The sequence below is a fragment of the Periplaneta americana genome, chromosome 14, assembly GCF_040183065.1.
Source record: "Periplaneta americana isolate PAMFEO1 chromosome 14, P.americana_PAMFEO1_priV1, whole genome shotgun sequence".
Lineage (NCBI taxonomy): Eukaryota > Metazoa > Arthropoda > Insecta > Blattodea > Blattidae > Periplaneta > Periplaneta americana.
The window spans coordinates 61,901,225-61,920,270 of NC_091130.1; the positions used below are offsets into that span (position 1 = coordinate 61,901,225).

Below are 19,046 nucleotides of genomic sequence, written 5' to 3' on the forward strand. Positions count from 1 at the left end.
CCATTTTGCAAGATGATATTTGTGTCTCATCACATCAACAAGGAAAGATTACTTTTCTTCTTCACCATCATCATTAATCAGCAAACAATGAAAGGGATAGTAATTACTGCCCATTCCAATTTCAAGAACATTCACCTGTCAAATATCTTGGTAGTTTTTTTTAGTAGGTTATTTTACGACGCTTTATCAACATCTTAGGTTATTTAGCATCTGAATGAGATGAAGGTGATAATGCCAGTGAAATGAGTCCAGAGTCCAGCACCGATAGTTACCCAGCATTTGCTCATATTGGGTTTTCCGTCAACCCCGGAAAAAACCTCAACCAGATAACTTGCCCCAGCCAGGAATCGAACCCGGGCCACCTGGTTTCGGGGGCAAATGCGCTAACCGTTACTCCACAGATGTGGACTCTTGGTAGTTCCACAGTTTGTTTTCCTTACAGTCTGTAGTAGCTAAGGAGAAATGCAGGTTATTTCTCAGTGTTCATTTCCATCAAGTGATCAAGAAATTATTAGGAGTCAAAATGCAAAGCAATGCCTGGTCCACAATAAACTGGGAACAGAAAAATTGTTAAAATACATAGATTTAAATGTGAGCATTCACAATTAATGTGAAGTTTGCTGGAGCCCGGGAATGGGAACATGAAAGTTGCCGAAGTTTTAACTTTCCCGTTCTTGTTTCTGATCAAAGCCTACTAGATTCTCTCTGTTGTCATCATAAAGCTATTTGGTCATCGTATATTTTGTACCAAGCAGACCTTGACATAATTTCTTCCTCACGCATCTTTCCTAAATAACTAAAAAATCTAGTAGAATCACTTTCAGTATATGCTACGTGTATACCACGTGAATTGAATTCTTAAATATCCAGTGTCATAAATTTTTAAGTTGGTTAGCCTGTGTTTATGTTGGCTGCCTTATATTCATGAGAGAATGCCATTAGTCAATTATACACAAATAACATCAGAATGCGTAATATCGACTTTATATATCATTACTGACATGCATATCGATATGCATAATCATTTCCATTCTCAGTTTATTGTGAATAAAAAAATCTTCACATTCACGTCCTACACTTCCCATTCTCATTCTGGTTCTCATTCCCAGTTTATTGTGGACAGGGACAAATTTATAACTGGATGTGGTGTGAGATTATTTAATAAAAAAATAATGAGTAGATGTAGATCCTAATGGTATGATTTTTATCAAGACAAAAACGTGTATGCCATATGTTGATGATTTGAGCCCGGATAGGATTGCCATATGTCCGGGTTTTTCCAGACATGTCCTCTTTTTTAGGGTTAAATTTTTCGTCTGGACAGGTTTTTACTAGTGAAGGAAAATGTCTCAAACATTTGTAACAGTTACTTTGTTGTAACTTGGAACCTTCTAATCATTACAGTTAAGTAAAGCTCTTTTCTTTCTGTACTCTTTGACAGCAATATTATCGATGTTTTATTTTGTAATGTTTGGAAGCTTGCGTCTTGTGTTTAAAACTGTTATCACTATGTGGCAATGTTATATGTCATCTTCCGGTTACTATTGCTTGCTGGTTGCCGACTTTGATAACGGTCTTTTGTTGTTTTGTGCATGATTGTAGTTTGTACGAGAAAAAATGCTAAAAAAAAGGTGTAAATTTTCTGCCGAGTTACAGAAGAAATATCCTTGTTTTCGATGAGGTAGAGATGATTTCGAGGGTGAATGCACGGTATGTAAAGCCGGTACATTTGTTTCAGTGTCGAATAAAGGAGGACTTGATTTGGAAGCGCATCTGGATTGCGAAAAACACAGAAGAGCAGTTCGAGGAGAAAATTCTTCTACAAAATTAACTGACTTTTTGTAAAACCTAGCAGCAAATTGGAAGATGAAGTAACTGCAGCAGAAGGAACTTTCGCTTCCCCACTGGTAAACACCACAATAGTTAAAATGTGATAGCATGCACATCTGGCCTACTGAAGACGACGTTCCCAGATTTGGATATTGCGAAGAAGTTTATTGTGAAAAAACAGAGACAGAGGCAATTATAAACTCTGTTTTGGCACCTGATTCTTTGGGAAATGTTTTAAAAACCATTGAAGAAAATGAAATATTTTATTGTGGAGTTTCCACTGATAGAAGTAACCATGGTTCGATAAGCTCTTTCCAATAGTTATCCAGTATTTCGACTATAAGAATGGTGGTTTGCAGTCCAAAATGTTGAATTTAAAAGTCAACCCAATGAGACTGCAGGTACAATATCGTCATATATAACAATATAGGATACCAAAGTATTGCAATTGTGTGTTATTTTTATTGTTTTTGTGATTTATAGTTAGACTCATGGTTATAAAGATTAAATCATAACCAATTCACTTGTTTGTATTATTATTTTCTTATTTAAAGTTAAGAAAATTACTACTAGCAATATTCCTCAGCTTCAATAGTCTACATACTGTACATGATCTACGATAGCAATCTATTCGGAAGTAGGTGTCAATAAAGTGTCCTCTTTTTTGCTTATCAAAATATGGCAATCCTCAGCCTGGATTTATATAAATTTATAAAGTACGAAATATGCATGCAAATAAGCTCTATAAATCTTAAAATATGCACTATAATATGCTATATAAATTTTGAAAAATAACACCTCGTAAATGTTTTTGTTTTTAAATGGAGTAAAATGATGGCAATTCTTTAAACTTCAATGCATGTACCATTTGTTGGAAGTTGTGTAAAACATTGTACACTGCAATAAAACACAGTTAAACAGCTAACTTCAGTTTCACTATATGAGTATTACTTAATATAACATTTCACTCTTTCATCCACTATAAAGCTGAGAATTAAAGGAAACGTTTAATGTCATCTTCGTGTTTTCCATGGTGAAGCTCTTAAGCTTATCGGAAAACAGATTTTTCTATACTGAGAATGACCTCTCAACATCACAAGAAGTCAAAAGTGCATGGTATAAACTCCATATTTCTCCCTGTGACAATTCCTCTTCTAATGCTGCTGCTTCGCCACATAACAATTTTGCTATCTTACAAACACAATAAAAACTGTGCATCCATTTTTGTTATTGTTTCAGATAAACTGATTCACATGGTACTAAAATAAATGAGATAAGAATAATGCCGCATTTCCACAGGGTGTGAAAGCTTCAAAGAATTGCTGAATAAGCCACCTTTGTATTACAAAAGAAAATATACATCACAATATGTCCAAAATACGCAACTTTTGTCCTGAAATAGTCAAATATACATGAACTAACAAACATGTATTAAGTGATTACCAGAGCTCGGAAATTGTTGAATATCATCAAGACAATGCAAGATGCAATACAAACTTGTTTCACTTCAACATGAACTAATATAAGTAAAGATTAATTTTTTGGTCCTACAGAATATATCTGTTATGGTAACAATGGTTATTAGAGGAGAAAAATTCACTCTGGCACCGGGGATCGAACCTGGTCCTTGATTCTACGTACCAAGCGTTCTAACCACTGAGTTACGCTGTTGACTGGCAGTTGACTTCATATACGTCAACATATTCACGAGGAAAGGTAAAGAATTTAGGATATGACAATTTAGGTCATTTTGAGTGAAAAAGTTCATATGAACGATGGCGGAGCTAGATGCATTTTTTTTGGTAAAACGTCTTGTCCCAATGTGAATCAGACGTTACCATATGCTGCTGACGTGAGAACGTGAGACAAGTCACCAATCACAATGAATGACGAAACATTGGAATCTGCATTGTGAGCGATATAGGTAAGAGAAGTTCATTCACCTCACAAATTGGGTGATGGGGCATTACAAATGTCCAATCGCCTGCTCTTGTCCGATGTAATGACACAGAACCAGCACAGAACACAAATACACTATCACATACCAGTTCACAGCAGTTCAGTCAGCTACCTACATTACAGTATTTATACAGGTACAGTTATTGGAAGTGTTGTGTTTTTCAAGATGTCTTATAAATTTTCTTCTACAGAATACACCGGCCGATATTGTGTATGTTTATGGTTTGTGTGATGGAAGTTCCTTGCATGCCGTCGCTGAATATGAACGACACTTTCCGAACAGAAGGGTACCATATCGAAGAGTATTTACTGTCTATGGGGTTGGATAAAAGACTTGGTATAGCAAAGGAAGGGGGAAACGAGGCACTACTCGACCGTATTTTGGATGCGGCATAGAGAACAGCCACATGAAACTCTCCCGAGTGACGAGCGCGATTCACGCCTGTGCTGAACAGTGCATTGGAGCAGAAGGAGGTACCTTTGAAAATGTGCAAAAACATCGACCCCGACATCTAGAATATTAAGTATGTATCCATACGTGAATATAAACTTTAAATTTGTCAGTTATCTGTCTCTAAATGCTAATTAGTACAATGGAATCAAAGAGCCATATCTCCGTAACCGTTCGAAAAGGGACCCATATTCATATGAACGTTTTGATTCAGAATGACTTAAGAATTCACAGCTTAAATTTTTTACCTTTCCTCGTGAATCACCCTGTATGTCGAACATGGAGTAAAGCCACAAAGGGAAAATCACTAGAGGAGGGGGATTCGATCTGGTGTTGTGGATTGAACTTTGGTGTAGCTCAGTGGTTAGAGTGCTTGGTACATAGAACCAAGAACACGAGTTCGATTGCCGGCGCCAGAGCAAATTTTTCTCCTCTAAGAACCATTGTTACCATAACAGATATATTCTGTAGGACCAAAAAATTAATCTTTACGTAGATTCTTCGCCCAACAGTGCATAATATACTGTGGAATCCCGGCCACCAAGTCACTTAGTTAGGTGTCCTCCTTGTATAATGGCAGTTGACTTAATATTTCAACATATATGTCGAACACGGAGTAAGGCAACAAAGGGAAAATCACTAGAGGGGATTCGATCTGGTGCTCTGAATTTAACTTCGGCATAGCTCAGTGATTGGAGCACTTGGTATGTAGAACCAAGGACGCGGGTTCGATCCCCGGTGCCAGAGCGAATTTTTCTCCTCTAATAACCAAGAACTAATACAGTAGCCTACTTTTATTTTGCATTATTCGGTCTTTTATTGGCTATCGGTCACCTTTTAGGAAATATTCTATTTTTTGTTGCATTTTTTCCTTTTTCTGCTCATGAACGGATTTTTTTTTACGGTATAGTTGTAGTCTATATTCCAGACTCTACTGCAGTTGCTTACGCATGGCGTTTTAAAAGAATTTTCCATATCAGCCTTGACTTCTGATCACGTATGTTACGTGCTTCCCCCCTTTCACGCAACAGAATATATTGCAGCTGCAGTGCCCACAGTCAGCAAATTGTATCACACAGGTGAAGCGTAAAGATGCCAAAAGTAAACAAGGCAGTATTTTCCTCAGATGGAAATAGGCTATACTATTTTGTTTGTAATTTACTATTAAACTCATGGTCTTTTTTTTTAATTTTAATATCATACTCTCATAAATTTAAGATCATTTTTCTGTGATTTTTAGGTCATCAACTTCCGAGTTCTAATGCTTATTAGTGTCATGATAATAAAAAAAAACAGGTTTCCATAAGTGAGGGCAAAAGTAACCTAAAATCTCGAACACCATATGCACTTGAACATGACACAACCAGAATTCATACAAACACTTACTCATTGCTTTAGTTGATGGTGCACTGAATTTCAGAACAAGATGTAGCTCCATAAAGCGTGCAAGATGAGGACAATGTGAATCAGTTGTAACAAGGATCACTGGTCTCTTTGATGACGTCACTAAAGAGTTCAGAGCTGCTACAAATCCTTCATCCTGATCTTCATACACTATATCAACCTGAAGAAAGACGTGTACGATTATAAATAAACAGTGTCACCAACATAACACATATTTTTTTCCATGGGATGATTCAAGACTAATGACCTATGCTTTAGGAATCACTTCTATAGGCCATTTTGAGCATATGTCAGATGAAAATGGGTCCGCTTACCAACTCTTAAGGAGTTACAGTTGATATTTATTTATTTATTTATTTTTATTTTACTTACCTATTTTAATTTTATTTATTTCAATTTAACTTATTTATTTATTTTATTATTATTTATTTAAAGGTAAAGGTAAAGGTATCCCCGTAACATGCCATGAAGGCACTTGGGGGGCATGGAGGTAGAGCCCCATGCTTTCCATGACCTCGGCACTAGAATGAGGTGGTGTGGTCGGCACCATATTATTTATTTATTTATTTTAATTTATCTATTTATTTATTTTTTATTTTTAGTTATTTATTTTACTTTAATTGATTTATTTATTTTAATTTAATTTATTAATTTATTTTTTATTTATTTTAATTTAACTTATTTATTTATTTTATTTTATTTATTTATTTAAATTTATTTATTTTAATTTTATTTATTTATTTCAATTTGTTTGTTTGTTTATTTATTTTAATTTATTTTAATTATATTTATTTATTTTAATTTAATTAATTTATTAATTTCAATTTTATTCATTTATTTTAATTTATTTATTTTATTTATTTATTTTAATTTAATTGATTTATTTTAATTTAATGAATTTATTTTTTATTTACTTTAATTTTATTTATTTCTTTTAATCTAATTTATTTATTTATATTAATTTAATTAATTTATTTTAATTTGTTTATTTATTTTCATTTTATTTATTTATTTGTTTATTTATTTTCATTTATTTGTTTGTTTATTTATTTAAATTTAATTTATTTATTAATTTATTTCTTCATTTATTTTAATTTTATATTTATTTATTTAAATTTAATTTATCTATTTATTTATTTATTTATTCATTCATTTATTTTTATTTAATTTATTTTATTTATTTATTTTAATTTCATTTATTCATTTTAATTAATTAATTTATTTAACCTGGTAGAGATAAGGCCATTAGGCCTTCTCTTTCCCTCTACCAGGAGATTAGAACTACAATATTAAGAATACAAAATTACAATTATAATTACAATTAATATTAAATTTACAATACAATAAAAATCAAAGTACTAAAAGATTAATTGATTAATAAAGACTAGACAGTTTATTGTAGAAGAAGAGAGAATTTTTTTTTAATGAAGTAAAAATTAAACCTACTCTACATAATAAGAAAATGCTTAATAAGTTTGTTTTTGAACACTGTTAAATTCCGACAGTCTCTGATGTCACTGGGTAGGGTATTCCACAAGCGCGATAGCAAGATTGTGTATGAAGATGAATACAATGATGTCTTATGTGTTGGTATGGCTAGTATGTGGCTATTTTGTGTGCTTGTGAAGAGATTATGATATGATGACAGGTAACTGAAACGGGAAGCAAGGTAGGTATAGTAGGAGAAGACGAGTGCGGAATGAGGAGAAAGGGTAGTTAATAGTTAACGTTACGACAACACGTGCAATACTTATACTACTAGTAAGAGGAAACATTTCTGCTTACTAGTAGTACAACTATTGCACTACTGTCGTAATATTCTCTATTAACTACCATTTTTTCTCACTCCGCACTTGTCTTCTCTTGAGTCACCGACAGTAGATGTAGAGGTGTGAAGGACTTGGAAAATGAGAACAAGGGAATGAAAATTTCTACGTTCGTTAAGCCGTAGCCAGTTTAGAGTTTGGAAGGATGGGGTAATGTGGTCAATGCGACGGACATCGCAGACGAAGCGAACACAAGAATTATGAACATGTTATAGTCTTTGCGACTGGTTGACATTGAGGTCATTCAGTAAAAAATCACAATAATCAAAGTGGGGAATTACTAGTGTTACAACCAGTATTTTTTTGAGTGATATCGTAGAAATTTTCGAATGCTGTTTAAGGAATGTAGTATGGAAAGCACTTTTTTGATAATATGAGTTACTTGATTATTCCAGTTTAAATGCATATTGATGTAAACTCCAAGGTTTTTAACACAGGAAGCAAAAGGGATTAATGTGTTGTTTAATTTGACTGGAAGAACAGGAGTAATGTTGCATAATAGACGATGTCCCACTAGAATTGCTTATGATTTTCTTGCATTGAGAGTCAAACCAAACTTTCTGGTCCATGCAGATATAGATTCAAGGTCCTCATTAAGATTGCGTATTGCGTCATTGAGTGAGTCAGGGGTTGTATGGATACAGATTTGTAAATCGTCTGCGTAAAGATGATGCTTACAGTGCTGTAGAGTCGAAGGGATGTCATTTATGTAAATAGTGAATAGTAGTGATCATAGAACACATCCCTGTGAGATTCCAGAATCAACGATACGCCAAGAGAAAGTTTGACTTCCAATGATGTTCGCTGAGATAAGAGGAGAACCAAGAAATAGATATACATATCAGCCAGAACCTCAGCCAGATGGGGTAAATTATCTGTTTGCAGTATTTTACTCAGCATTTCTTTTCGTTCTTTTTCTTTAATGAGCGCAAAATTTATCACACTTCGAATAGGCCTTTTTATATATGAAGAACTTACTTTCTGGCAATACTGAACTTAATAAATCAGTAGACCTCGTGTCCGCATATTTCCATGGATTTGAAGAAACTGCTATTTTACAAGCAGGAAGTTACCACCTTATTATCGTTAATTTGAATCATGATTTCCAATAATCTCTCAGGTCAGTTACAGGAAGCATATATTTCTTCGTAAATATGTTTAAACTTGAGATATTTTATACCAGTTTCAAACATTATTTTTATTACGTTAATTGATTTTAATAATAATTTTAGTAAACTCCTAAAGCAAACATGTATAATTGTTTATATGATACAAATCCGTTAATTCGAAATTATGTTTGAATGTAGTATCACTTAGAAAAAAATTAAGTTTTAATTTCAGTACTAATATTATTAATATTAAGCACTGCAGAAGGATCTGAGCACCCTGGGCCATTGTTTCCCTAAGCCCTTGTCTCTTCTGGTACTTACGGACGTAGTAACAATAGTTATTTAGGGTACTTTGCATATACTGATAATGTTAATAGCGGTGGGCACTACCTGCCACCTAGTGGCAAAATAACTTTTTTCACTGCTCACACATAAAACGCTAATTGAGCAGGCAATGTAAGCAGCCATGAGAAGCGATCCAGAAGGCAGTGGAAATTATATAAAACTATAGCTCTGATTATACAAAGATAGACACTTCAATAAACATCTCCTGTCACTGAAAACAAATGAAGAATACTGGTGAGAGTGTTACCAACATAAAATTCAATATATATATATACAATAACAATAGAAAGTTTCACTTCATTCACAGGACTTAAATTTTCTTGTTGATAAGGGGCTGTTATTATGGAATTATCCCATATTTAGAATATACAAAATAACCTATTATAATATTTTTAAATTTGAGACATCATAGTTCAAAAACATAGTTTTTGCAGGAATGGCCCAGTATGATGTTTGGATTTTAACGAATAATTTTCAAACTAATGATAATCAGACTCATGTTCATATGACAGTTTATGCTCAAAACAGCCTATAGAACTGATTCCTACAGTACGGGTTATAAGTCGTGAATCATCCTGCATATACATTTTGTAGATTTTCATGTCAAGAATACAACACAAATACTTAAATACATATAAACTTACCCCTTCTACTAAAATCAGTGACATCCTGTTGGAACTGACTTCATCATTATCTTGTTTCACCTGAGAGGCATCTTCAGAAACCTCTGTAACATTAAATACAAAAATAAAGTTAATAAAATTAATGGAAATCAAGACACAAGTCACATTGTAGTTGGTGTAAATGATTTACCTGCTTTTATGGCACCTACTGCTGAATGTGTTATGTTTGGAGATGATACTACTTTCATAACTGGTGAGAATATAAATGAAATGCAATTGAAAGTTAATGAAACAATACAAGCTTCAGAAAATTGGTTTGATAACAAAGATAAGACAATGTATTATTTAAAATGTGTAATATTGAAGTTAAATATGCTTAACGACACGTTAAAAGTGTTAAAATTTTTAAAAAAGGTTATGTACCTTAGACAGACGCCAGTGCTGCGTCATCTTCAGTGTCCTATGAACCAGTTTTTTTTTTTTTAATTTTAACACTTTTAATGTGTCGTTAAACAATTTTAAGTTTTTGAAATAAAGTGTTAACGTGAACCAGAATCAATTAAATATGCTTCTTGGTCTTACTTTTGATAGTAATTTAAATTGGAATAAACATATTGATGAATTATGCAATAAATTATCTCAGACATTGTATCTGCTTCGAAGAATCAAACTGTAATTGCACAAGGCATGCTAGTTAAAATATATTATGCCTTATTCCCTTGCCACTTGAATTGTGGTATTAGACTCTGAGAAAATTGTTCACGTATTAATGACATTGTTCTATTCCAAAAGAAGGCTGTTAGAATTTTATCTGGCAGTAATGATGTAGCACATTGCAAACCATTGTTTATTAGATTCCAAATTATGACACTTTCATCTTTGTATATTTATGCATGTTTGTTGTATGTTAAAAGAAATTAATCTCAGCTTCCTTTATGTAAAGACTATCATGGGCACGCTGCCAGATATTGTAATGACATTCAGTTACCATTGATTAGACTTGAAAAACTAATTCTTCATTTATGAAACAAAGTATAAAGTTTTATAACATCTTGTCTAACGACGATAAAATTTTGGACATGAGACATTTTAAGATTGTATTAAAAACATTTTTACTATTCATCCATATTATAAAATAAGTGATTTTCATGGTATGCTTAAGAATGTGTTACTTTGACTTATGTTGATTGTTTTTCTTTTTACTTAGTTTGATTGTCTGTAGACACAAGCCAAACTTAATAAAGCATATCCATCCATCCATCCATCCATCCACACCTGTGGAGTAACAGTTAGCACATCTGGCCACGAAACCAGGTGGCCCGGGTTCGATTCCCGGTCGGGGCAAGTTACCTGGTTGAGGTTTTTTCCGAGGCTTTCCCTCAACCCAATATGAGCAAATGCTGGGTAAATTTCAGTGCTGGACCCTGGACTCATTTCACCAGCATTATCACCTTCATCTCATTCAGACGCTAAATAACCTAAGATGTTGATAAAGTGTCGTAAAATAACCTACTAAAATAAAAAATTTGTCTGTCTGTCTGTCTGTCTGTCTATCTATCTATCTAGTTACAAATGGTTACACAAACTTAAAAAATTCGTTATCATAAGGGCGATATATACAACAGAACTCCTATTTGTTTTTCTGGGAACACAGAATAATTAACCTTACATGAGGATTGACACTAAATAGGGGTTTGCTATTTTTGTTTAAAAAATGTTGAATACTTTTGCAAAATTTCAATTTATTTGCTTAAAAAGCTAGAATAAGTTAAGTATGGATAATACTGTACCAAAAAATAAATAGAAAACATTAAGAGGAAGCTAAGTGCTAATCAAGTCTTCTCCTTGCCATCTCGGATATCTTCACATTTGTATATATATATATATATATATATATATATATATTTATTTATTTATTTATTTTTTTTTTCATTTCGCAAATTAAGTTAACTTTTTCCGCAAAAGAAAATGTTTTCCTTTTTTTTTTTTTTTTTTTTTTTGTAGCTATAGTTTTATGCTGATATGTATTACAAGAGTAAAAACAATTTCGTCTCTCCACCATAGTGGGACAGATATGACACAGTTCAGAAAGAACAAAGACAATAAGCAACTGATGTAAGTTGTGAATTGTGATGGATGGTTGCTATGTCTATCATTGAGTGAGATTGGTTCTCGCAAAGGGCAGGAATTAGCAGATGGTTTATATCCTGCTCTGTTGTTATTCTGCTCATGACTGGCTCTTACAAAGGGAGGAAATTAACAGACTAACAGGCACGCAGCATTGTGTAGGTGTAGACATGGGCAGGAAATGGGGGTCATGTGGCTCACTCCATTAACACATGGCAGCAGCATTGCCAAGTCATTGATTTTTTAAAAAACTTTGTATTTTATGTGTTAAATTGAAATGCATTTATTTTTGCATTAGTTGAGATTAAAAAATATAGTTTAAGAACAATTTCCTCCCCAACCATGAATTTCACATCATAGCACAACCTTCCATTTAGTTAACCTTCCAATGTTTGTATTACGATGCAAGCAACTCCAAAGCCTGATTCACAATTTTTAACATAAACTCCAGGTTTCATAGCTAAGAGAATAATGTTAAATCGAATACAGAAATACATTACCCATATGCAGAGCTCGGAAGTTAGTAAGTATCATCTTTTTTCTGGGACATCACAGACAATGCAGGATGCAATACAAACTCGTTTCACTTCAACATGAACTGATATAGTCTACTATTATTTTGCATTTTTTTCCATGTTTCGGTCTTTTATTGTCTATACTGTACTTACTCTTTTGTTTTCCTTTCCTAGCTTTCTTGATGTTTTTTTTAAAGAATGAATCTATTTCACTGGAGGCATTCTCTCCACGAGGCCGCACTTGATGGGACTGAGTTGCTTCTTGAAGTTCAGACAATATACGTTTACCGTTGCGTTTTGATGATGTATTGATCTCCAACACCTACATCAAGAATTACTTGTATGTAAATAGTAATCCTCTTAGCACTTATGGTCTACAGTTCTCTGTTGTAAGAATAGAAGAAAGAATTATTGTGAAAATCACATTCAAGATTTTTCCAAGTTAACATTAAATAAGTATGCTATATAGTCTCTATGATATGGAACATATGAGGAGGCAAAGAGAAAGGCAGAAAATAGGAAAGGCTGGAGAATGCTGGGTTTGCAGTGAAAGACCTGCCCATGGGCAGAACACTATGAATGAATGAATAGTCTCTATGCTAGTGTCTGTTTGTTGTGTATTCCACTAGTTTTCCTTTCAAACTCCTTTATAATTAAGAGCAAAATACAGGCTCACACCAATAAAAAAAAAAGCTCTCAATTCCCACCAGATGGGGGTAGAATTATACAGCAGTAGTGAGAACACTTTCCCTAAATAAGGAATTTTGTAACAGAAAAATTTGTTCTCACTAATGAAAAGGCAAGTTAAAAATACTTCCCTGTTCAAGCGAAGCCATCACCAAGCCAAACAAAAAAATAAATATACCTTTCTCCACTTCTGCTCCCTCGTACTTGCGTTAAAACTCCTCTAAATAACAGAGTGCTCTAGTAGCATGAAGCGAATAGCTTCCCAGATTACTGGCAGCGACAAAATCTCTGGCTCAAACACATGGCCCTAACCTTTCTGACTTTGATTCTCCAACATTCATTTCAGAGTTCCCAATTTCTCACTGAACCCTCTCTGTGAAAAACAGAGGTCAGATTTTGTACATCCTCGATACTGGAGATAGATTAACTTCTGTGGTCGACAATCACAAGCTAAATCTGTTGAGTAACAATAGCAAAAACTTGCTTTCTCAGTCCACAATCGTCTGGCCTGATGAGCCTCGACAGAGAAGATTAATCAAGGATTACAAGGAGCAAAAAACGGGACACCAAGCTAGCAGATAATGAGAAACACACTTCAAAGAAGAGTGGCATAAAGGATACAGCGATAAAGAAGTATGCAAATGATAAAAGAAAGGTTTAATCTGTGTAATGAGGAATGAGTCTAGTGAAGAAGGGGGAGCTATTGATGGATATGAATCAAGTGAGAGGATAATAGAGGAAAGAAGAAGGAAAGAGAGGGAGAGGAATCCAGAGTTGGGAATAATACGAGAATCATCAAAGGTGAATATGGAGAGTATAAGGAAAGGAGTCTTTGCGAATGCAAGTTCGAGTGTAGGTTACGAAAGGGAGTGTGACAAAGAGGAGAAAGAAGTCGAGAATATAACAGACGAGAGCGCAGATGGTCGAAGTCCAGCAACAGTGGGAGATATTGATAGGGTACTAAAGATGTGCGAAAAACTAGAGGAAACTTGTATGAAAGTTCAACGAGTTTTGTGATAGTTAAAGAAACAAGGAAGTGTAAACAAAGACGTGTAAAGTGTAATAAGTGAACTAGAGGAGAAATCTGACTTAGTCTATGGTATTAGATGCGGTAAAAATGTGAGGATTAGATCAATTAGTGTAACTGAAGTGAAACTGTGAATAAGATAGAGGAATAAGTAGTGAAGTGTTAATGAGAAGATGGATAGAATAAATCTGTGAGAAGGAAAACATTAAAGGTAGTGAGGCTAATAAGATAGAACTAGTAAGTAAATAATATTTAGGGTTGCATGTAATTGAGAGAGGAAGAATATGGGAAGTGAGGAGGTAGAACGTGAGTGCAAGTAGTGAGAGTGAACCGTAAAAGTTATTGCATAAAGCAAAAAAGTGATAAGTGAATTGAACAATAGCAAGTAAGTATTACAAACATGAGGACATTGGAACAATAAATGAGACAAGTAATATAATACAGTAATGTAGATGAGAAAATAGAAAAATTTGTGAATACTAGTCAGAGATAAAAAGGTTTTAAGATAAACAGAAAATTAGGGATAACAGTAATGAAAGATGACAATGATAGTAGTAGAGATGAATGAGTAGATGTAGACGAGAATGTTTCTATATAAGAGAAAGGTAGAAATATTGCATAGTATTTGGAAATGGGATTGAGGGGAGATAAGTTGAAAATACTGTACATCAGAAAGGATGGAGGAAGAAATAGACAGAAATAGGGTTTAACTTTAGGTAATTGGAAGATATGGGGATATAGAGATAATAGAAAAATATATTAGGATATGTGATTGAATGTAATAAAGGGTAGTGGTGGACCGTATGCAGAAATGTGAGGGAAATCAGTACCTGAAAACCGTATGATGATAATAAATATGAATATGAATTAAGAATTAACACAGGTTCTATCTCTCACAAATTTCCTGTCTACATCATACACTCCCGACAAGTGTTTTTTTTTTCCCCCTACCAGCACTCCTGTTTCCTCTCTTCATCAGCCCTGTCACATATAGTTATTCCCTCATCCTCTCTTCACATCGAAGTCCAAATATGAGACTTTTATATCTATTCACTGAAACTGTAACTCGTTCAGTACTACTGCAGCAGTGTTTGGCTATTACATTATTGTGCAAAATTCCTTTGTTTTTGTACCATAATATAGAAACAGAAATATCCAACGATTCAGAGACTCCTACATCAAAGCATCATCATCATCATCATCATCATCATCATCATCATCATCATCATCATCTCCAATGATTTGAATCATGTTGGTCCAGTCAGACTCCATTCTAAAGCTGGTCATTCCACTGTCATCTAAGGCATTAAATTTGTCTGCATCCTTTGGGTGATAGGTTTCTACGACTCTTGCATAATGTGTAGAGTCCATCCTGAATAGGTACTCTTTCCAACGCTGTCCATACTTTTTAATAACGCTGTCCATAATTTTTAATAATCTTATTTAATTCTTCAATGTCTAATTCTGCTCTGATTTATTTATTAGGTTTTTTGTCCAGTAATTTACAACTGGCTAATGTTCGCAGGAACCACATTTCTGTTCATTTTCGTTTTCTTGTTGCTCTTTTAGTACCCAATTCTCTGATCCAAAACTTAAAAGTGGTATGGTCATTACCTGGCATATAGTTCAACCTATACCTGCACCCTCTTTCTAGTATACTTCTTGCTAGCAGTAGGGTTAATGAAGGTGGTAATAATAAAAATCTTATATTGTTTATTCGTGGAAATTCTGTATCTGGAGCTCCTGGTAATATTAATGGAACTAATCAGTTACCAAACCCACCAATTAGAATTGGTATTAGTGTAAGGAAAATTGTAATGAAGGTGTGAGCAGTAACAATTACATTATAAATTTGATCATCTCCAATTAATGACTCGGGTTGACCAAGTTTAGCACAAATTAATATTCTTAAAGGTGTTCCTACTATAACTAATCAAGCACCAAAAATTAAATATAAAGTTCCAATATCCTTATGATTTGTTGAAAATATTGATTTGTTCAAATTTTAAGAGCATATTTCGGTTTGCATTATTTAACAATGTTCTTTTTATTGTTCCACAAAACTGTCGGAATCTGTTTATCTTTATTTCTACATCTCTACTTCCTAACTATGATACATTACAATCTAAATATGTGAAGGAGTTCACTTCTTCTATTATAGCATTTTCTACCATAATTTTAGCTTCACAAAATTCCATTACTTTTGTCATGGAGGTAGAGACTTTCAATTTGAAACTTTTTGCTACTTCACTAAGTTCAAAAACTGTTTCTTGGGTAATTTGTCTTCAGATTGGACAATCACTACCTGGTCGTCAGCAAAAAGAAGAGTTGCGAAATCTATCCCCTTAAGTAAGAGGTTTGTCTTCACCGAAATCTTCCATTGATTAAGCATTTCATCGATGTAGATATTGAACAGTATTGGAGACAATGGACAACCTTTATCGGACTCTTTGGTGCGCAATAAAGGAAAAAGAAATTTTCTCATTGCCACAGGATTTTCTCACTGCCAAACTTCCAGAACAGTCCCAATATCCACTTAGCCTCCTGTGAAATTGAGTAGATCTTTCCAAGGGGTAAAAAGGCTATCAGAGAATTGTGTTAAGCACACCACTTCATTCTATGGCATTTTTCATTATGTCTGAATGCGATACTACTTTGTTACTACTATTCTGCAGGACTGGAGAGCTTTTCGTAATGAATTTAACAGATAAGATCCCTTCTCTTACATTCGCCAATGACGGAGATGACAAGTAACTTCAAAACTTGTCATGTTTCTGTAGCACGTGACAAAAAAAGTAAAACAATCTCACACCACAACGAACATCACAAAACCTTCAAGTCTTGCTTAGCATGTGTTCAATTATAAAGTTCCTTAAGACACTTGTATTGGGTAGGGTATTTCAAATGTATTAGATTTATCATAAACAATATTTATATATATTTTTTTTTTTACTCTATTGAAAATGTTAAAAATGCTGTATTCACATTTCTTGGGACAATATACTAAAAGAAGGAATTCACATACAAAATTCAAAACATTGGTTATAATCAAGTATACTATATACTAACCTTGCAACCAAGTTCACTGGCTATTGCATACACAGCAGATGTCTTTCCACATCCATGAGGACCAACCAAAATTGCTGTGTTATTTGGCATATTTCCTGTACTGCTATCATTTGAATCAGAATCCATGAATTCATCTCCACTGCTTGAATCTGATACAATAGAACACATATACTGCAACAACATGCACTGTTTCAGATAAATTTACATATTTCAATTTTAATAAATTATAATGCCAGTGGTTGTTTAACTCAGTTGTCACTAACAGAACCATGTATATGTATAAAGTCTTCCTCTTTAAGGGGGGATATATGCAAAAATGCAGTCAATTACAAAATGTTTTACCATTAATACAATTTTCATTGTAGAGTGTTGCAATTTTGCATGCACATTAGAAGTGGTATGACATATTGAATTTTTTTCAAGTCACTTTTCCAACATATTGAGTACTTTTGGGGTCTTTACATTTTTTTTAACACACTTAATAACCCAGGTACATTTTTCTCCAAAATTACAGTAACAAGCAAAAGTTTAACATCCCCTATGTGGAAAATGCACTTTTAAAGATTTCCTTATAAATACTTGTATATATAATGCATCAATAAGGACTCCCGGAAAAAATGTTTTAAGACTTGGTTCATTAATTTATCTATCATAGTTGAATAGTAATAGTAATTTACGATTTTTTATATTTCTAACTTAATTAACCTTCTGCCAAGTTACCGCGTCTATCTCGAGACTAGGCGGCCCGGGTTCGATTCCTGGCGGGGTCAGAAATTTTCATGTAAAATTTCTACCTCGGGACAAGGAGAGGTGGCAGTGCACAACTTCTAATCTCTAAATTGTGTACCAATATGCCTGGGTTAAATCCCAAATCTCTCCATTAGTGCATATGAAGAGAAGGCATATGTCACTGTTAATAGTGATTCGTCCGTCGGATGGGGACATTAAGTCTGGTCGCCCCTTTGGTGCTATTCGACAGGAGTAGGCTATGTGTCAGTACCAGGTTTCCCCTTCCCCCTTCTTCACCTTCATTATCATCCCCACCCATTCCCTACACTATACTTACACGGACACTTACACATATACAACCCGTTTCAGCTCACGTTACCCACGGCGTCTTTGTGAACCATCAGTTACGTCGTACACTGTACAGTCGCGAGAGAATATTAGTCTATCAGTCTAGACTATAGAGCAGCGTGAGGGACGTGTCTACAATCCGTTGAAGCATTTTAATACTGCATTAGTGAATTATTTAGTTGTATTATCATTGAATATACTGTGCATTGAATTGAACGGTATGTATTTATACTCCACTGAAGCATTTTAATACTGCATTAGTGATTCATTTAGTTGTAATATCTTTTAATATGCTGTGTATTGAATGAAAATGGAATGTGATGAAACACAAAATAGCAGAAAAAATGTAAAACCGTGTTCCCTAACGAAACTTGAACAATTAACTAGCGAGTGCATTCACAATATCGATGTTGAGGACTGACAAAAGGCGTGCGATAAAGTCAAAATGATTGAGGAGGATTATTGGTGACGTGATGCTTTAATGGAACAAGAAATTGAGCAAATTACAATTAATGTAGGTCTGAGCACAAGCGATGATGAAGGAGACGATAATAACTGTGAGGTCTCATGCAATGAATCTGAAGGTGGCAGTACCACTGATACAGCAGGGAGTTCAACAGACACGGCAAGCAAAGCAGAATAAATGATGGAAGCGTTTTTACAGCATTATCAATAATACAGTAAGTTTCTTTTTAAGTGTTACCATATACCATAGACACAAAAAAATATTGTAATTTATAATACAGTACCTTATATAGGCCGAACCTAAATAATTTATGAACTATTATAATTATTAACTGTATAATATTAACCTAATATAATACTGTTCATTGTCAGGTACTACAAATGTCAAGGAATCCTGTTATACTATGATCGCTTCCATTCTACTGTTGCATGTATGCGAGAACCTACATACTGTCTATAACATTGCAACACGTACTGTACCATGTTTCTTCCCCCGCAACTCCGCTTCCTGCCTGCAGTCACCGTAGTTCTG

General features: G+C 34.0%; 1 protein-coding gene across 4 annotated transcripts in view; it reads right to left on the reverse strand.

The window, feature by feature from the left end:
* The window catches only part of elg1 (enhanced level of genomic instability 1), a 57,230-nt gene that overhangs the window by 8,976 nt on the left and 29,208 nt on the right, over window positions 1-19,046 (reverse strand). For all 4 annotated transcript variants that reach the window (XM_069845394.1, XM_069845397.1, XM_069845396.1 and 1 more), the window contains exons 6-9: window positions 16,973-17,121; window positions 12,343-12,511; window positions 9,569-9,651; window positions 5,627-5,804 (exon numbers count right to left, since the gene is read on the reverse strand). In XM_069845394.1, the coding sequence (XP_069701495.1) occupies window positions 5,627-5,804; window positions 9,569-9,651; window positions 12,343-12,511; window positions 16,973-17,121 (579 nt within the window). The remainder of the gene's footprint in view (window positions 1-5,626; window positions 5,805-9,568; window positions 9,652-12,342; window positions 12,512-16,972; window positions 17,122-19,046) is intronic.